The following is a 21,613-nucleotide window of genomic DNA, read 5'->3' as shown; positions in this document are numbered from 1 at the left end:
GTTTAATATAATTTCTTCAAATACCGACGACAGTCTTCGTATGGGAGAGGAAAGTAATGTGTAGAATGTAGATATACTTTTTCCACCGTCTTAATTACGTTATTAATTATTAATGTCTTTTAGCTGGTACTTAGAATTGTATTCTAAGATTGTTTTACAGTTTGCTGACGGTAAAATTGCGCAAGGGAGGTTAATTGTCAACAGCATTGTTTTCGCTGCAATCTCTTTCACAGTATGTCATGTACTTCAGATTAAGATATCAATAGCTCTCATTCCTGCATAAATTTTGCCCTACCTCTTCATCTGCTACCGTGGCTTTTGTTTCTGTCACTTGTGGGAGAGGAGTAAAATGTCTAAGAAATGAATGTTGTTTCCATCAAACAGCTGAGTTGAGTTTTATTCCAACACAATTTGATGGGTAGTGGTAATAATAAATTATTAGTAGGAAATGAATGGGCAATAAACAATTATGTGTTGGAATGGTTCTGATTCTGATTCTTATTCATATATATATATATATATATATATATATATATATATATATATATATATAGCAGGATTGTTGTGCTCTCAGGAGCACGGAGGCCTGAGCCGTTTTCGATGATGAAATTTTCGAATCGACGACCGGCTCCGTTAGATTTGATCTAGCATATTTGAAGTTTCTACAAAATAATTTTTGCGATTTTTCGATATCATTTCCCTAGCAATCGAAAGGATTCAAAATCTATCATTTTTAACGGCTGAAAATAAAAATCCTATAAAAAGTGGTGATATAGCACTAAAATTTTCAATCAGAAATATTGATCTTGTTGTAGATAATATAAAGAATTTTGTATCAAAATTTCATCTGATTTGAATACTTCTACACCGTTAAATTTGAAAACGGCAAATATCAACCATTAAAATTTATTGATTTTGAATTCTTTCGATCACTAGGTAAATGATATCAAAAAATCGCAAAAATTATTTTCTAGAAACTTCAAATGTGCTAGATCAAGTCTAACGGAGCCGATCGTCGATTCGAAAATTTCATCATAAAAAAGGCTCAGGAGCACAGAAGAATAGAAGCCTCCGTGCTCCTGAGAGCACAGCAGCCCTGCTCTATATATATATACACATACAGTTTTTCCTTTGACAAATATGCACCTGAAACTTTTGAATTTTTATCCTCATATAAATTGCATGTAAGCTATTTACATATGCATCCACTCTAAAAAAATTAAAATGATATATATAACTTTATAATATCTGTGTATGTGTGTTTGAAAAGAGTTTCTGAAGGCATATATCATATATGAGACTTTGATTTTTTTTTTTTTCAAGGGAATGTATGTAAACAGGTAATTTTACAGGGATAAACATCTACTAGTTTAATTTACTACTACATTCAATTGACCAAGATAGCAATATATTGAATAGGTCAATGATGTGACATGCTGAGACATTCAAATGGCATTTATATTTGATAGATTAAGTAAATGAGAAGAGACTTGTACATATAAAAATATGTTGATAGTGATCTATCAATTCTCTTCATATTTAAGTCCTCAAAGTATAAGAAAAAAGGAAAATTAAATAAAATCATGAAGGGGACTAGGGTACAACTTATAAGTACTTGGAAATGGTCCATATTAAAGTCAACTCTAATATATCACACCTAATTCCAAGTAAAATCTCTTATGTAAAATAACTGTTTGTTTCTTAAAGCTTAAGCTTTTAGATTAAGATATTTCTATATTTTATATTCGACACGGGCCTTCATGTCAGAACTTCCTATACCATTTAAAACAACTGTTGTCTCTAAAAACGCAAGCTGTTAGAGAACGGTGTCTTGTATAAATTATATTCGAAAGAGTGCTCTCTTAATCTTTGAAAAGATAATGGTTTAGTACATTAATTCTTTGCAATGCTTTAGGTGTAATGCCTCAATAGTTCCACATCGGGTGGAAAAATGAATCTGATTAGAATATATGATGCCTACATGCTAATAATAATAACTGACTGAAGCAATTGGTTTCAGAGCCGTATACCAGCCGGAAGTGTGAGAGCTAAGTGCTATATGGAGCAAGGTGCTACACCAACAGATTTGTCGCCTGGTAATTCTAATCTGCATCTATAATCTGGTTTGGACCCGATGAAGACATCAGGGTCTAAACAGGTGGAGTTTGCAACGTCCCAATAGTCCCACATCGGGTGAGAAGCTGAATCTGATTAGAATATATAAGACCTACACGCTAGTAATAATAACTGACTTAAGTATTTTGAGCGGATGGATTAGGTCTAACGAGTTATTATTGCTAGCGGGTCGGGTCATCGGATTAGGTCAATGCAGCAGCAACATGCATCAGGGACTATAAATTAATTATTACAAGTAATATGATCCCAGCATTGCAAATAAACTGCAGAAAAAACCACCACAACTTGCTTCTTTGAAGCTAAACTTATGAAGAGGTTGTAAGAATTTGGTGGCTAGTGGGAGGTTCAGAAATGGTGATCTAATTAGAAGAGAGAAGTTTAACTAACACATTTGAGAGCAAAAAAAAGAGAAAGGAATGAAAAATCGTTTTACGGTGCGCGATTTCGCGATTCAGATAGGTATGGATCAGAGATGGTGGGCTTGTTTGTTTATCTTAATTGTTCAAATTTTGGGTGTTTCAGCTGCTGAAACACTTCCTGATGAAGGTATGTTTCTGTGTGCAACTCTTTCTTCTTTTTTTTTTTTAATCTGATTTTGTTTGTACTTCCTTTAATTTCTTAGCATAAGTAATCATCATTAGTTACAATTATCTTGCTTTTAGACCTTGGATAGAATCATATATAATTATCAATCAATGGAAGTATTTTCCATGGATAATGTCTCAGATCCATTTTGCGGATTTTTTTTTTTCTCGAAAACGAAAACTATGAAAAGGTATTTTTCCGTATAAAAACTTTTTTTAATAGAGAATAATTTCACGATTTTTCAAGGAACCAAACACCCTCTAATGCATGCATAATTTTGTATATAACTGGTGAGCGGTGACAAATCTAAAAATGTATTATCTGGAATCTAAAGAGAAATTTTCTTATACTTTCATTCATTTTTATTGCTAAAACAAGTCTTTTCATATATTGTCGCTGCGAAATAACCTAATTCTATTATGTACTTTCAAATTATCTGAATTTTCATACATATTTCTCAATAGTTGAAATGACAGCTTTGTGCTTTAATGGCAAAATTTTGGTTTTTCTATCATATAAAAAAGGGTATTGCAAGTACAAAAATATATAATAATTTTTTTTTTACAGCAGCATATGATTATTAATAATTTTAGAGTTTTTAATATCACCGTTATAAAGTAAACTGTAACGCTCCAATAATCTCACACTGGATGGTAAAATAATTCTGATTAGAATATATGAGATCTCTCATGCTAATAATGATAACTGAATTTAAGTATTTTTAGCCGATGGTCTGTGCCCAACGAGTTATTATTCCTAACAAATCAGATTATTGCAATTGATATCAGAGTTGAATAAGAATCTCACACGAGTTATTGTTGCCAGCAGTTTGGATCGTTGCATAAACGGTCCTACTAATTTGTTTGATTTGATTTTATTATTTTTTTTTTTTGGAAGCTATTGCTCTTACTGCCCTAGCTGGTAATTGGAATAACCAGCCTCACAATTGGGTTGGGATGGATCCCTGTGGCAGTAAATGGGTAGGAATCACTTGCACCAATTCCCACATTACCATGATGTGAGTTTCCCTCTCCCTCAAATTTTGAATTTAAATTTTTTTTGAATTCAAATTTATTTTATATTTTTTGACATGCTGAGAAACTTGGTTGTGTTTGTGTTTTGTAATTAATAATTCAGAGTTCTATCAGGAGCCAAACTAAATGGCAGTCTCTCTGGAGATATTGGGAATCTTCCAGAGTTGGAGTACTTGTGAGTGTTTTTTTCTTTTTCTTTTTTTTTTTTTGTGAACAATCGATTTCTCTAAAGGGGAGAGTAATGAAGATAAATTAGTGATACACCGGTCTCAGATAGCTTAAGCTTTTATTAAAATAAAAATTCTTTTGTGCAGTATCAAAATAGNCGAAGGAAAAAAATAATTCTAATTAAAATATATGAAGCATCGCACGCTAATAATAATAACATGGCTTAAATATTTGGGAAAACTTCAAAAACCCCCTCTGTGGTTTCACACTTTTTCATTTTAGTACCCAGTGGTTTAATGTGTATCAAGTTAGTACCCTGTGGTTTCGCACTTTCTCACTTTAGTACCATGTGGTTTCTCACTTTATCACTTTAGCATCCTGTGGTTTAAAGTGTATCAAGTAAGTACCCTGTGGTTTTGTACTTTATCACTTTAGTATCCTATGATTTAAAGTGTATCAAGTAAGTACCCTGTGGTTTTGTACTTTATCACTTTAGTATCCTATGATTTAAAGTGTATCAAGTAAGTACCCTGTGGTTTTGTACTTTATCACTTTAGTACCCTATAGTTTAAAAAACCACAGGGTACTAAAGTGAAAAAAATTAAAACCACAAGAGGGTTTTTTGAAGTTTTCCCTAAATATTTTGGACCAGTGATTAAGCTACATATATAATTTAGTTCGCTTTTACTTTGCCACTCTCTGATGTATAAAGCGTCACTTTATTATCATTTTATTTTAATCCCCAAACTTTAATGTTTAAGACTTTTAAAACTTTCGACAGTATTTCAATTTAGGTATAAGTTATTTACTTGCGCCTTCTTTATCTGTATATTTGTGCACCGTGAATCTATCGTTTCTTTATTCATCTTAAGAATCTACAAAAAAGATTATAACTTAACGAGCGACGGGGCTCAAACAAAATGTAGGATAAAGAGTGTCCATAGATGAACTAGGTGTATCCAATAATTTACCTCTAATAATAGTGAACATGTATAAGGACTAAAATGAAATATATTGAGGGCTAAATTAAAACCCGGCTGAAAGTTTGGGGGCTAGTTGTGTAATTTGTAATTTTCCCGTTTATAAACCACTTGGGGCAAAATGTATAAACGCTTTGAATTTTTTCCCCCTCTAATATTACAAAATTATAATCATACTTTTTTTTATTATATTATAAAATTATATTATAGGGTTAGGAACTCGAGTTATGTTGTTTCTTTTTTTTGTTATATATTTTTTTTTTGCATCACTAATCAATCGAAAAAAAATGGCCAAATTTATGCAGGGATCTATCTTTCAACAAGCATTTAACTGGATCAATTCCCCCAGCCATTGGAAATTTAATGAAACTGAAGGGCTTGTAAGTAATTCTGTTGTTCTTTTTTTTAAAAAAAAAATCCTAATTTTTTAGTATAATTTTGAGCAGGGATCACAAACTTCGTTTCAAGAGGTTTTGAGTATGATTTTTGCATCCTTTATTTTAGAATTGATATTGTCAAAACTAATTTTGATATTGCCAGAACAGATACATTATAATCTAGTAAATTTTTTTTTCATTAATATGCTTAAAAAATATTATAATTATAGAATAGTCCTTTAAAAAATTTATAGGCCCTATACTGTGAATGAATTATTATTTTCTACAACCAGCTAATCATTTACCGCTTAAACCTAATTTTACAAATAAAAATTCTGGATGTGTATTTTTATAATTAAAAAGCTTCGTAGGCTTAGTAGCCTAAAAAGCCCTAATCTAGCCCATGGTTTGAACTTTAGTGTTCTTGCAATATCAATCCCGTTATTTTATATAAATTCTTTCTATTTTATTATTTTTTGTTCTCTTTCATTACCTTTTCAGTTAGTGCATCGAACTTTTCAGTAACACATGTAATACTCTGGAAATAAATACCTAGACTTTGAATGTTTTGATTTTTTTCTATCTAAAACTGTATTTGTAACATTTTGATGGAATATTATATAATCTACTGCAAATAATTCTTACAAACTCCATGAGGTTAGATTGTAAAGTTAAAAAAAAATGCCAGAAAGGTTGGATAGTAAAATCAAAATGTCTAAAAGTTCAAAGACCAATTTCAAAATTAGATTTCTGGCAAAGTTTACACCTTTACCATTTTTTTTTTTTCATTTTTCTGACCAGGGATCACAAACTTATTTATTGAGCCTTTTTTTGTTTTTTTCTTTTTATAGGATTCTTGTCTCTTGCAATTTTGTTGGGACTATTCCAGCAGAATTAGGGAATCTGCCAAGGCTGGGGATGCTGTAAGATCTTAATCTTTTTTTCCCCCTTTTTATCCTCTTTTTTTTAAAGTTGTTTAGTGAACATTTTAGCAATCATTCAATGTAACTATTTGGGCCACTTGAATTAGCACTATTATACATAAAATCATATAGTGCAAGTGATTATTCTGTTCTAGTTTTGATTCAAGTCAAATTTGAACTCATTTGGCAGCGGTAATCGTAAGAAATTAAGAATATAGAAATCGAGACTACTGCTGAGGAAGTTGCGATTCTATTTCTCGTTTCGATTCAAGCTGATTCAGATTAATCTCTGCATCAATTTTGTTTGCAAGATTAATAAATCGCGAATGCAGAATTTGTTTTCAGTACAGTATACATTTTCTCTTCTTTTTCAGCACTAAAAGCCATAAGAGTCATTAGGAGTAAATGGAATCAAATTCAGAAGATGTCGAAGATTGTGTGCAGTAGTTAGTTTGACGGCGTAGATGCTTACAATCTCTCGGAAGGGAATTCGATATGAAAGTATTCGATGACTTAGTTGATCTTTGTAACATTTTGTAGTTCTACTGAATTTGATCTTTTTCTTGATTCAAACAGATCACTGTATTCAAACAACTTGCGCGGAGAAATTCCTGCTACCATTGGCAATTTGTCGAAACTGGTTTGGCTCGATATCACCGATAATCAAATAAGCGGATTGCTTCCTGTCTCGAGCAGAAACAACCTCAATCTTGGCTTGGATAATTTAACATTCTGCCAGCACTTGTATGTACTATTGTTGTTTGTTTGGATTAAATTGCGTATCTCGTGTCGTTACAATTTGCTTGACCGAGCATTTGTTTATGTATCGCAGTCACTTTGGCAAGAACAACATTTCTGGGAGCCTTCCTGCTCAAATTTTCAATTCAAACATGCGTCTGATACATTTGTAAGATTTCACAATCTTACGATAAAAATTTGACATTTCGATTTCTACTATTTCATACTCTTGCATTTTTGAGTTGGGGGATTTACGAACTAAGGGCTTGCTTGGGCTGGCTAGAGCTTCTGGAAATCTGCTGTAAGTGAAGCTAGCTGCTTGAAAAAAATGTTGACAGCTTTTTCATTGATATCCTACCCAATAACTTCCTGCTGCAGTACAAGTAGAAGCTTCAACTTCATGCTTTTGCCGTTGGGGGTTCAGAAGCTTATTTCTGTGTTGAATATAAATATTGAAAACGCTGTTCTTATAGCTTACGCTTTTGAAGATAAACAATTATTTTCACATTATTTTAACATGGTATCAGAATATGAGATTCTAAATTCGAATTCCACCAGACTCTTAAGTCTCTCTAATTTTCTCCCAATAAGTCAAGTTCATGTCTCGGGTCTGTCAAAAGGTCTCGAGCTCAGAGGTGAGAGGGAGTGTTGAATATAAATATTAAAATTTAAAAAACACCGTGCTCTGGCAGCGTAATCTTTTGGAGACAAACATTAACAGCAAAAAGCCAGGCCAAATAAGCATTGAACTACTCTTGTTCAAGAAAAATCTCTCCAACAAAGCAACAAATGTGAAAGCTTGTATTCTCTTACTAACTACTTTCATTGGCTAGACTCATCGACAGCAATAACCTAACAGGAAGCATTCCTCCCACACTGGGGCTCGCAAACAAACTGGAAGCTTTGTAAGTCAACTTCAGAAACTACTAAGATTTATAAAGCCAATGCATAATGCTGATTCTCTGAAAGTTGTATTTTTCCTGATGCAGGCGCCTTGATAAGAACCGCTTAACTGGATCTGTTCCTCCAAATCTTAACAATCTTACTAGTCTTTCCGAACTGTGAGTTTTTATTTTACATTTTTTTACTCCCTTCTATGGCACTAGGAAGTTCATTTGCTAGAGGTTTGTCAGAGCTTCTAGAGTTAAAAGCTGAATGTTTATCTTCTTTCAGACACCTCTCTGACAACCAACTGACTGGTCCCTTGCCAAACTTAACAGGAATGAACCAGCTTACTTATCTGTGAGTATAAAGGATTAAGTCATCAAAGAATATGAATCTTGAATGCGTACACTGTTGGTTTCTACGTTCGAAAGAAACAACTAGGTTGCCTCAGCAGATTTCACCATTTAATTTAGAGAAGAACTTTACCTGTCATCATCAATTTTCCCTGCTTTTTAGCAGAACATGTTCGATTAATGCAAGTTGTGCTTTTCAAGTAGATGATACAGTGAATGCTTTCATTCGCTGCTCGAGTCACTTCCATCGTAAATATACGTCTGTAACTGATGTGTTCCTTGTGTACTAAGCAAACAAAGTATTTGGCAGGGAGATGAGCAACAATCCTTTTGATCAGTCGCAAGTTCCACCGTGGTTTTCAACTTTGCCAGCATTGACAACACTGTAATCTCTCTCTCTCTCTCTCTCTCATGCGCGCGCGCACAAAAAATATCAACATAGAAAGAAACACTGTTAAGTATGTTTCATGTGAATAATAATACTTGGATCAAAATTTGGAGAGTAAACCTACATGTCTCTTCAACCCATAATGACCATTCATTAGGTTATGTGAGATTAATACAATCAGTACATTTTTGGCTAATATCAATAAATGATTTGCTAGGATATACTAAAATGTCTGGCAGAAAGTCTGCTAAAATGTTCGTATATCGCTGTATTTAGGCAGCCTTTCTACTACACTTGTCTCTGCATTTGATATTATTTAACTATGATACATCTCCTATACCTAATAGATATCTTTTTTATGCTTCTATCAATGTCCTACTCTTAAAACAAAATTATACTTCTTGTAATTATTTGGTGAGATGTGCGATAATGCTCACTGATGAGAATGTTCCATGAAGATTTGTTGAGAGACTACTGTTTTGTCTGATAAATAGTTCTGCGTGTTAGTTTAAATAACGTACAGAATCTAAGGCCCATAGTTTGAACTATGGATGCGATTTCCGAATCTACTCCTCGTACTTCAACCAGTTTGTTTTACTTCTCTTTACGATCTGACGCAACCTTTGTTAGTCATATTTATTGCTATATTTCTTATTTGTTTATCTGAACTGGTAGCCTTCCTAACTGCAGGAAACTGGAGTTCCTAAAAATTTCAGGGCAACTTCTACCACCAGTATTTGCTTTCCCACCCTTACAGTCTGCGTGAGTGCTTTTCTGCGAGAGTTACTTTCGGTTGTAGACCCGCAGCTTCCTTTTACATGTGTTGTGATGGTTTAAATTTTCGCGAGGCAGGTATCTGAAGAACAACCATTTTAATGGAAGTCTGAACCTAGATGCCGGCTACAGCAGCCAGCTCATACTTATTGACTTGCAAAACAACGACATCGATGACGCCTCACCCGGAGATTACTCAAAACAATTACTGTAATATGAAAGCAATATCTATGATATATTCTTTATAGAGAAAACTGGAATTGCAGATTTGCCCCGCGTTCTTTACAGAAAACTGGCTGGGACAGATTTTTGCAACATTTTAGAACGTTGATGCCGTGTATCTGACAAACAAACTTTGCAGAACAAATTCTCAATTTCCCTACTTTGCAGGATGCATATGTATCTGACGAAAACTTATAGCGCTCCGCTGCCAGATCTTAATAGCTCTTACTTTCAATTTACTTTCTAATTCTTGCAGACTGAGTGGCACTCCGTATTGCAATCGGGGAGGAAATAGCAAATTTTGCGGCAGTCAGCTGCCACCAAGCCCGCCTCCGTTCAGCACGCCATTCGAGAATTGCCCAACTACGAATTGTCCTTCAGATCAGGAGGAGAGCCCCACATGCAACTGCTCGTACCCTTTCGCAGGCACCCTATTATTCAGGTTCTACAGCTTCTCGAACATGGGGAATTGGACTCATTTTACAGCTGTAGAGGTGAACATAGATAAGCAAGCGCGGCAGCTTTTCTCCATTGATTCAGTGTCCGTCCAGAATCCACGCCTAGACGGCAACAGCTATCTCGATGTCGACATCCGAATCTTCCCAGCTGACAAACTTCGTTTCAATTATTCTGAGATCATTTCCTTGTCCAATATGTTCAGCAATAAGAGTTTTGTTGCCCCTGATGGGTTTGGGCCTTATCTTTTCATACCGAATCCGTATGTTGATTTCACAGGTACATCTGTTATCTATAATCCCGCAATTTCATTATCTCGAGTTGTTTGATCAAAAAGTATTGAGAGGCAACTTCTTTTAATGTAGTACCGCCGTCACCTAGCTCAAAATCAAAAAGACTGCCGGCGATTATTGGAGGAACAGTTGCCAGCGTTGTTGTTGTTGTGGTGATAGCTGGTTTGGTCATTTACGCGATTCAACAGAGAAAGGAGGCCAAGAAGGCCAAAGAACTAAGCCTGCCTTTCGGTAATATGTCGAAGAATTGTTCCCGCCATTGACGATTCCTTTTATCGTCGTACTTACTGTGTATAACAGATTTGGGCAATCGTGTTGTTCAGGATCTTGGGACCGAAGTAACAGCAGCAACAGCATTCCGCCACAATTGAGAGGGCCGAGGATGTTCACTTTCGATGATTTGAAGAAATTCACCAATAATTTCTCAGAAGATAACAGCATTGGGTCTGGCGGTTACGGAAAGGTCTGTGTATTTTTGTGTAGATGTAGTTTTCGACTTCGCTAGTAACTACTGCTGATCATGTAGTACTTTCACAGGTTTACCGAGCAGCACTTCCTGACGGAACACTGCTTGCTGTAAAAAGAGCTCAGAAGGAGTCCACACAAGGCGCTCATGAATTTAAAACGGAGATTGAGATGCTTAGTCGGGTTCACCACCGTAACCTTGTTTCTCTTATTGGTTTTTGCTTCGAGCAAGGTGAACAAATGTTGGTGTATGAGTACATTCCAAATGGTAATCTAAAAGAAAGTCTCACAGGTACTTGACCTTACTTTCGTAATTATTCACTAGACTCTTGTCGAATTCACTAGACTCTAATGTTAGTGTGCACCATATATCATCATCCATATGCTCGTAAACTGATTTTCCTACTGTTCTATCTCAAATTGTGTTTGTGACTAAATCACTAGCAGAAGTTTTAGTTTCATATATCCAATCCTGTTTATTTTCGCAGTAAAAAGTTGTTTATACTCCTTTCTATGATTCATCTATTTTGAAACTTAGGCTTCAGTTATAAGGTTCTTATGAGATCTTTCGATTTTTGCTGAACTATCCAGTTCACATACTTCAACAATCATCAAATATCTTGTAGTCCACGTCGAGAGCACTATTCGTTTTCCTTTTTCATTCTGCAGGGAAGTCTGGAATTCGTTTGGACTGGAGGCGGAGGCTTCGAATTGCTCTTGGTGCGGCTAGAGGTCTTGCGTACCTGCACGAGCTCGCAGATCCCTCTATAGTTCACAGAGATATCAAATCAAGCAACATCCTTCTCGACCACCATCTCAACGCAAAAGTGTCTGATTTTGGTCTCTCTAGGCAGTTGAGTGGCGACGGGAAAGGACATATTACGACGCAGGTTAAGGGTACAATGGTAAGCAATCTAATGCGTGTTATGTTTCCTTTATGCCTCTTTCGCGTAGCTTCTGGTGTAGCTTTTCTCTCCAATAAAGAGAAGCTTCCCGAAACCGAGAATTTGAGCTTTTGGAAAGCAAAAGAAGCTTCTGCTTCTGCTGCAGTGTGAAACTTCAGAGGAAATTAGTGTTTCTTCAAACAGATCTACTCAAAAAAGTTTGGGCCCAGCATGCATGCCCTTAAACGAACATCTAAAGCATCTTTCCTACGTAGGGATACTTGGATCCGGAGTATTACATGACCCAACAGTTGACCGAGAAGAGCGACGTGTACAGTTTTGGCATTCTACTGCTCGAGATTCTAACTGCAAGAAAGCCGATCGACCGCGGCCGTTACATCGTGAGAGAAGTTAGGAATGCAATGGACAAGGCGAAGGATTTCTACGGTCTTCATGAGTTCCTCGATCCGGTGCTAGGCTTAGGCACCAAACCTCCCGGTTTTGAGAGGTTCGTCGACTTGGCAATGAGTTGTGTCGAGGAATCAGGCGACCGCCGCCCCTCGATGAGCCAGGTGGCGAAGGAGATTGAGACCATCATGCAGATGGCCGGTATGGACCCGCAAGCCGGATCCGCCACGACTTCCGACAGCTTCTCTTCGACGAGCAGGCCCCACCCATATAACAGCGACACCGCCTACGATTACAGCGGCGGGGTGTTCACTCAAAAGGTCGAGCCCAAGTGAGAAGTCATGGAATGATTTGTGATTCGCCTCTCAGATTTGTGCATACTCTTATCAGTTTTGCTTTGCTCGAGACCCTGAGTTACTCAATACCTGTGAGTGTGATGCATTGGTGTTTATATATCTACTGTGCTTTCATATGGTGCATGTACATGTATACTTCTTGTCATTGTAATATAGAAATGGTGGTGAGTTTGCTTACAGTAGTAAGAATCCTTGTGTTGGAGATCATTTTAGCTTTTCGTCGCAGCAGTAACAAAATGTTTGATTGGAATGGAGAAGCTACATTCATATTTTTGGTATGTTTGCAAGTTACAGAAGAGTTGCTGTAGCAATTTGAAGCTTCTCAGAGAGAAGTTCCTCTCTATCTATCTGTCTAAGCAGGATGAATCACATTACAGCTTGCATTTGATTCAAGTCATGGGCTTCTCCAGGACAGCAGAGAGGTACCACTCATTCTTGTCGATCCCCCGGTCCAGCTTCCGCCCCGTCGCCCACCGCAGCTTCCTGAATCCGATCCGGTCGAGCATCGGCACGTACGTGCCGTTCACCTGCGCCCCGACGCAGAAGAAGTGGTCCAGCCAGAACAGGCCCCCGGGCCGCAGCACGCGGTAGACGTCGAACAGCGCAAACTCCAGCACGGCGTCCGGAACCCAGTTGCTCAGCACGTTCATCGAGTGCACGACGTCGAGCGTGCCGTCGTGGAACGGCAGGCGGTGCGCGACGCTGACGTGCAGCGGCACGAGCCCCCGCGACGCCACGAAGCCGTTGAACGGCCCGTCGAGGTCCATCGTGGTCGTCACGACCGTCACGCCGCGCTCCCGCATGCGCGCCGCGAACGTCCCCGTCCCGCCGCCGACGTCGAGCCCGACGCGTATCGTCCCCGCGCGCTTCATCTTCAGCACGCTGTCGATGCCGAAGCCGAGCCGGCCGTCGTCGACCAGCCACCGCCGCAGCTCCCGGCCGTTGACCAGGTCAAAGCAGTCCTTGCAGTCAACGGACCCCCCCTTTGACCTCCCCCGGTTGACCAAGCAGCTGTAGTTCTTACACGTGTACGCGTCCCACACGACGGTGGCGTCGGCCGGGATCCGCCAGAGGCTGTCGGGCAGCGGGGCAGGGTCCGGGAAGCCGGCCGGAGGCTTGGGCCTGCAGCGGCGGCGGGGGAGGGGCTCGCAGCCTTGGAGCATGAGCTTCTGGGCGAGCACGGCGTCCCCGGGGCACTCGGCGCCGACTTCGTACGTCATGTACTGCTGCACCTCCTCCTGGTAGATCCTGCACGCGAATCCCAGCGGCGGGAAGAGCTCGTCGGCGCCGATGTTTGGCGTGAAGCCGAAGGGGAGCTTGTGTGGGCCCACGGCGAGCTTCTCTTCGGGCCACCCGTCGAATCGATCATCAGCTGGCACTGACGACGACGCTGGTGATTTGTCGCGGTGCACGCGGCCGAGTTCGGAGAGGAGCTTGTGGAGTAGAGAGCTCGAGTCGGAGCACTGCGAGGTGAGCGAGGAGAGCAGAGACTCCGCGGCGGAGAGTTCTGCATGGGTGGAGTTCAGCTCCCGGAGGAGGACGTCTGATTGCGAGAGATGGAATCTGGGGGCGTGCGACGGCATGCTGACGCGCATCGACGCGCCGGAGAAGAAGTAGACGGAGATCAAATTCGTCGACGCGACGAGCAGCAGGATCTGCAGCCGATGCCGGATCGGAGTCGAAGGTTCCTCCGCCGCCGCCGCCGCGCGCATTTCTGATCTTTCTATCTTTTATTTGATTACTTCTTTGTGATGATTTTATTATATAGAATGAAAGGCGAAAACAAATGAATACCAAAGTTGATTACATGAAAAAATATATATATGATGGATCTATAGAACGCAATTTTTTTTTTTTTTTTTTCCCTGGTATGAGGGATCTGCACGCAGGGGGGAGAAGTGTGAGTGTGTTGAAAATAGTAGGAGTCGGGCGCACATCGGCCTAACGCATCGGCTTTTTTAAATTATTTTTAATTTTTTTACTTTAATTTTGGGATGGGGGTCAAAGCAGGGTTGCTTGAGATATAAAAAGTCGATAAAAGTTGGAAAGAGTTTGTATGTGGGAAATGAGAACTAGTGCATTATTATTAATAAGTTTTTTTTTTTTTTTTTTTGGCATTGGACCCTCTCAAAAAAGAAAAAACAAAATTTGCAAATAATTCTATCAAATTTATAATTAAAATTTTGATCGTATCAGCACCACACAAGCTTGCTGGAGAGAAGGTATATTCCTTTTATTCAATACTTATATTTTTTCGCAATACATATATTTTTTTTTAGATGTAGTGAACTATTCACCGTGTTTAGACACGGTGAATCGATTACCATATTCAACTTATTTCAGCACCTTTACTCTTCCTCGTGTGATGCTTATGTGGCGTGCATGGTGAGAATAGGACCAAAATTGTAATTATAAATTTAGTAAAATTATTTGTGAAAATAATTTTTTTTGAGAAGGCCAAATGCAAAAAAAGCTTTTCATAATATTATTATGTATAGCATTATTTAGAAGGAAAAAACAAGTTTATTTTTGGTCCTCAAGTTTAATATATTCAGTGTTGGAGATAATAAACTCTTTAGGTGTTATTTAGCTCGAAAATAAGTTATTTTTGATTATTTATAATATAAGTACAATTTTTAGAATAAGTATATATAAAATTAATTTTGTGTTTAAATGAAAATTAGAATATTTTCGATAGTAAGAAAAATAACGTTTGAAGAGTTAGATTAGAACTGCGAGGATAAAATTAATTATAAATTTCAAATATAATATTTTATATAATTAATTAATATCAAAATATTAGTTAATAATAATTTAAAAGAAAAATTATGATGCGTCTCTATACTTATACCGGATTCTTACTTATTTGTTACTCATAATGAATAGAATAATAATAATTAATAATTAATAATATAATACATTGTATTATTCATTAGTTATTTATTAATTTTTCTTATTTACTTGTTACCCCTCTATATTATCATTCATTAGTTATTAATTAATTTAGGTCCTCGATCAATGGAATCCGGCCTAGTTTTCGGTATGGGGAAATTAATATCTTGATTTGTTAATTAATATCTGCATGCTTGTGTATGATTTTAGTCAACGCAATTAATGTGGGATGGAAAACATTATTTAATAATAGAAAAAATTTTAAATATCATGTCTATAGTTTCATGTTTTCTCACTTTAATATCCTATAATTTAAAACATATTATTTTACTACCTTATAGTTTTTTTTTTTTCTTTTCGCTATCCCTCTGTTTATTTTTTTATTAAATCAGTGAAAAAGTTAAAAGTATAGAACACTAAAGTAAAAATTCGGTAAATCACAAGATATCAAAGTGAATATTTGATAAACCATAAATAGGAGAATATCTGAAGGTTTTTTTTTTTATATAATTCAACGGAAAGTTAATGGAGGTGCTGACGAAAGAAGAAAAGGAAACCACATGATACTAAAGTGATACACCTTAAACCGTAAGATACTAAGTAAGAAAGCGTGAAACCACGGATGATAATTGAAGTTTTTCCTCAATAATAATAATATTAATAAGGATTTGTTTCGTTCACATACTTTAGTTTATGAAATCGATCCAAACGTGATTCATTGATTGCGATGATTTTGTTTGCTTTACAAAAGTCTAATTTTGAGCTTCATTTCATTCCATTCATTTTGGCCCAATTCGATTTTGAATTTTGAATTGACTCGTTCCAAAATAAACAACTCAAAGTACTCTCTCACAAACACCTTTTTCTCTTTTCTCCTCATCACTCTCCCGTCTTTTTAACAAAACTCGTTCTTAAAATTCTAGATAGTTAGGATATGGAGGTGCCGGGAAAGGCACTGTGGTACCTCACGAAATCATCAGCATCGGCAAAGGATGCTCTAAACGAAGGCGCAAAGGGATCCTACATGACTATGTCTGTGTAACAATTTTAATTTTCTTCTCCTATTGTTATTTCTATCTGTCATTGAATTGTAATTTCATTCTAAAAGTTTTAATATATTTTTTATATTATTAAATTTAATCAAATATAGTTACATTCTTCTATTTCTTTTCTATGTTCTATATTTGTTTATTTAATTTTTAAATTTTTGCTAAAAAATTTTTATCCATCGTATCATGCGAGTTTTTACACTAATTAATCATTAATTGGTCTAGTTTTATTTGAAACTAATTCAAGTCGCTAAATTTGGTGAAATTCGCACTGGATTTGATCACTGGATTTGATAAAATCCCTAAATATTTTTTCTTTTTCTTTTTTTTGACCAAACCCCCTCGAATTCAAAATATCAAAGGTATAAGTGGCCTCAATAAAAATAAAAATAAAAAAAGCTAAAGTGCAATTTCAAAATGACAAATAGTTAAGGGGTTCTCTGTACATTTTTTATCCTTGTTGATCTTAAGCACTTGTGAAAGCAAAAGGTGTGCAACCAACTACTTGATTAACAAAAACCAACTAACCCCTCATTTGTGCATGAAACACCAATTAATCAATTAATAAAGACAATGCAATATTGCATTAACAAGCTCGCAATCCAGCTGATCGTATCTAGTGCAGTTGGCTAAGAACTTAATAGCCGGTACTCGAGATTCCAAGTTTGAAATTTAATTGTTTCATATTTTTAGTTCAGTTCATTTTCTAAAAGTGTGCTACTTTTTTTGCAAAAAAATTAAGTAACAAAAGAAAAAACATGCAATCTATATAGAGAAAGATTAATTGGAGAACTCAATGATCAACATTGCATTAGATAAATCGATAGTACAAAATTTTGACCTCAATGATGGCCAACATGGCATTTGGGATTTAATTATCATATAATATGTAGATGATAATTAATTGAAATGTGACTCCCATGATCTACACTTGGATTGACTATTCCTACCAAAAGTTTTTTATTTGCAAGTAGACACATGTAAGATGTATTGTAACTAATATACATGAACTCATAAGAATAACATGATTACATGAGCAAGAATGTTACATGAAGATTAATTTTAAGAGTCACACTTCAATACAGCATGTAAATTTTATTTTATTAATCATTATTTTTCTAAAAGAGTCGTTGAGATGTAATATGACGTTAGAGGTGGCCGGTTATTGAGACGTTGGTACCGGTCACCAGGTATCCATCTTGAGACTACGTTGCTCTTTGCAGGATGTTTTGATCAATCTACACGACAACGGTCGAAACTGTGAAAGTGGATAAGATAAATTCCAATCGAATTCAATACCGGATTTGATAGGATGCGAATATCAGCAAAATTTAGCATTCGATATATATTCGTATTTGAATTTGTATCTAAAAAAAATGTAAAAAAAAAGAAGAAGATGTGAATATGGCTTCTTAAGAAATCCAACCTTATTTGACTCTTTCACTCCTAGGAAATAAGAATGACGCTAATATATATTATAGAGGGATAAAATAATTTTATATCATATTCTTCGTCTATTTTATTATGAGTTTCATGTTAAAATTGGTATTTCTGGTCATTATTTATTAAATTTTATAGAATAACACTTGTAGTTCCAATTAAAATTTTCGGAGAATAGTATTTTTAATATTTTATATCAAATATTTTTTCTCACATTTGGACTCAAAACTTTTGAACATGTTTAAAATATACATGTGAATTAATTGAGAGGGATTCAAACAAAATTAGAACTTCCTATTCTAATACCTTATGAAATAATATAAAATAATTATTTGTTCTCAAAAATACTTTAAATTGTCTGAAAATAATACTTCAATATTTTATATGTTTCGGATCGTGCAAAAAAAATCTTGCACACAAATTATAAGGGATAACTTCAAAAAACCCTCCTGTGTTTCGCACTTTCTCACTTTAGTACCCTGTGGTTTATATTGTATCAATTTGCCCCTCTGTGGTTTTGTTTTTATCTTTTCTATAGCTTTTTTTTTTAATATTTCGTTAAATTATATACAAAAAATTTTTAGATACCCATCTAAATTTATCGAATATTTACTTTAGTACCCTTTAATTTTAATTTTGTTACTAATTTAAGAAAAAAAATAATAAAATTGATAAAAAAAAAGAGAAAAACGAAACCACATGGAAGCAAATTGATACAGTTTAAACCACAGGGTACTAAGTGAGAAAATGCGAAATCACAGGGGGATTTTTGAAGTTATCCCAAATTATAATAAATGGAGCGTACACTAATTATTTCCCTAACATGCATTGGAATATTGGGCATGTACTTGCTCACTTATAAATCTCACGTTTCCTTTATCTATTACAAAAAAAAAAAAAAGATCTATGCATGATCATCATTTAACAAAGCCTATATCAAATTTATTCCTTTTCCCATTTCTAGCAAGTGGTTCTTTTTTTTTTTTTTTTTAAGGATGACCATTGTATTGAATATAAAAATTTTAAAAAATACTATCCTTTAATAGCTTAAATTTAATTTTTTTAAAATGATTATTTTGTACAATTGAAAATCAGGTTTCGAATTGAGAAGTTCAGTACTAATGACCAAATTCTTTATCACTTGCGCTAGTTACGGTCGGTCTATATATATATATATAAAATAAGTCTTGTGTGCTATTAGGAGCACGGAGGCCTACGTGCTCCTAAGCCATTTTCGATGATGGTGCTTCTGAATCAACGATCGGCTTCATTAGACTTGATTTATCGTATTTGAACTATCTAAAAAATAATTTTTACGATTTTTCGGTATTATTTTCCTAGCAATCGAAAATGTTCAAAATCAATAATTTTTAATAGTTGATGTATACCGTTTGCAAGTTTAACGGTGTAAAAGTATTCAAATCGGATAAAATTTTGATAGAAAATTCTTTATACTATTTACAGCACGATCAATATGTTTGATCGAAAATTTTAATACTATATCACCACTTTTTGTGAGATTTTTATTTTTAGCCGTTGATTTTGAACCCTTTCGATTGCTAGGTAAATGATATCGAAAAGTCACAAAATTTATTTTCTAGATACTTCAAATATGCTAGATCAAGTCTAACGGAACCGATCGCCGATTCAGAAGCACCATCATCGAAAACGGCTTAGGAGCACGGAGGCCCCCGTGCTCCTAATAGCACAAAAGACCTACTCTCTCTCTCTCTCTCTCTCTCTCTATATATATATATATATATATGATCATGAATCAAAAAGAGAAATAAGTATCTCTCTTATTTTCATCAATTCCCTAGTTGTTTCTTTTTTCTTTCTTTCTTATTTTTTTTTTACTTTTTTTGGTTTCATCTTGTTATTGTTTTTTTTTTTTTTTTGAGAGAGATAGGTAACGCGCTATCCGCTTCGTTTATTTTATTTAGAAATAAACTTAGCTTGAAATGTGAATCAATTAGAAGTTCATCTTGTTATTGTTATACACATTACACATGTACTAGAGAAAAATTTTCAAATGGGGTAATAAAGTGGATTACCCCAAAAAACCCTTTACCCACCACCAAAAAATCCCACTATGCATTTGTGTCAAAATTTTCCTACTAATGATATTTACAAATTTAATCTCTATTTATTTCTTTTCCGACGCACCTATCGGAACCAAATTCTTAGAGAACGGAAGCCGAACCCAAATCAGAACGACGTGTGAGCCCGACTCGAGTCTAATCCTCGAGCTCAACATGACACGCTCCAATTTCCGCGCCCTCCAACGCCGACTCGCCGCGTCTGACGCGCTTCTCGAGAAGCTGCTCGTCGCCCACGTGGACCAGTCAGTGCACGACACGTGGCAGGTGGAGCCCACGCGGTGGGCCCCCACAAGCTGCCCCTCGGGCACAGCGCGAACCTCGATGCGGATGCGCTGTACCTGGTGCTCGGGCTTCGAGAAGGATCTGGAGAGGTACATGAGCTATGAAGTCGGCGGCGCGTGCCCGAGCGACGCCGTGTTCGCCCAGAAGCTCATGCTCAAGGGCTGCGAGCCGCTCCCGCGCCGCCGGTGCCGGCCCAAGTCCCCTATCGGGTTCGCGGAGCCCGACCCGTTGCCCGATAGCCTGTGGCGGGTCCCGCCCAATACGAGCATCGTGTGGGACCCGTACACGTGTAAGAACTACAGCTGCTTGGTCAACAGGGGCAGGTCAAAGGACTACTTTGACTGCAAGGACTGCTTTGACCTGGTCAACGGCCGGGAGCGGCGGCGGTGGCTCGCCGACAGCGGGGGGCCTCAACTTCGGGATCGACAGCGTGCTGAAGCTGAAGCCGCGGGGCATGATCCGCATCGGGCTCGACATCGGCGGTGGCACAGGCACGTTCGCGGCGCGGATGGGGGAGCGCGGCGTGACAGTCGTGACGAGCACGATGGACTTCGACGGGCCGTTCAACAACTTCGTGGCGTCGCGGGGGCTCGTGCCGCTGCACGTCAGCGTCGCGCACCCGCTGCCGTTCTACGACGGCACGCTCGACGTTGTGCACACGATGCACGTGCTGAGCAACTGGGTGCCGGACACGGTGCTGGAGTTCGCCTTGTTCGGCATCTACCGCGTGCTGTGGCCCAGGGGGCTGTTCTGGCTGGACCACTTCTTCTGCGTCGGGTCGCAGCTCGACAGCGTCTACGTGCCGATGCTCGACCGGATCGGATTCAGGAAGCTGCGGTGGACGACGGGGCAGAAGCTGGACCGGGGGATCGAGATGAATCAGTGGTATCTCTCCACTGTACTGGAGAAGCCCATGACTTGATCTATTCATTGTTATTGTTGGATAAGATAAGATGCAGTACTTGATCTATTCATTGTTATTGTTGGATAAGATAAGATGCAGTACACAGCAATCACCGTTAACTTAAATCAAATCAGTTAAAATATTAAATAGTAAAATTAAAATTTTAAAAGATTGCCGACTTAAATAGTTCATAATTCAATTAAATTTTGTACATTGTAACATAAATAAGATCAAAAAGGTTAGTTTCTAAGAAAAGTAAAGTCCAGTGGGCCACCCTTCTCGTACGCATTTCTTTACATAGTCTATCTATTGTGAGAAATTAAAGTCCAACCCACCTAACGATACTCGCCTCGGGTTGTTTGGTCTGGTTGGAGCTTATCTATTCGAAGTGCTTTAAGCTACGGCGTCTATTTATGCATAGTAAGAAAGTGCAATGGGAAAATATTTTGTTTTGTCTACGTAAGTAATAACATATTATACAAATTACATTGATTTCATTATTAATTTTGTTTTTTTTAA

General features: G+C 37.0%; 2 protein-coding genes and 1 pseudogene across 2 annotated transcripts; 2 read left to right on the top strand and 1 right to left on the bottom strand.

Annotated features, from left to right (window-relative positions):
* On the top strand, positions 98 to 12,611 carry LOC109726705 (probable leucine-rich repeat receptor-like protein kinase At5g49770). Its single transcript, XM_020256469.1, has 21 exons — positions 98 to 232; positions 2,021 to 2,096; positions 2,659 to 2,682; positions 3,619 to 3,739; positions 3,859 to 3,930; positions 5,209 to 5,283; positions 6,132 to 6,203; positions 6,780 to 6,947; positions 7,036 to 7,110; positions 7,775 to 7,846; positions 7,931 to 8,002; positions 8,115 to 8,183; positions 8,490 to 8,564; positions 9,258 to 9,329; positions 9,420 to 9,551; positions 9,820 to 10,298; positions 10,385 to 10,543; positions 10,636 to 10,775; positions 10,850 to 11,069; positions 11,447 to 11,682; positions 11,937 to 12,611. Exons 1-21 carry the CDS (start codon positions 113 to 115, stop codon positions 12,402 to 12,404), a joined length of 2,997 nt encoding a protein of 998 aa, XP_020112058.1. The 5' UTR covers positions 98 to 112; the 3' UTR covers positions 12,405 to 12,611.
* LOC109726344 lies at positions 12,761 to 14,137 on the bottom strand. The gene has a single exon (XM_020255879.1). The coding sequence runs from the start codon at positions 14,135 to 14,137 to the stop codon at positions 12,815 to 12,817; it is 1,323 nt and encodes a 440-aa protein (XP_020111468.1). The 3' UTR covers positions 12,761 to 12,814.
* LOC109726343 lies at positions 16,252 to 21,112 on the top strand (annotated as a pseudogene).

Source organism: Ananas comosus, linkage group 21 (genome assembly GCF_001540865.1).
Source record: "Ananas comosus cultivar F153 linkage group 21, ASM154086v1, whole genome shotgun sequence".
NCBI classification, from domain to species: domain Eukaryota; kingdom Viridiplantae; phylum Streptophyta; class Magnoliopsida; order Poales; family Bromeliaceae; genus Ananas; species Ananas comosus.
The sequence above is the reverse complement of the archived record's forward strand: the minus strand, read 5'-3'. Positions and strand labels throughout refer to the sequence as shown.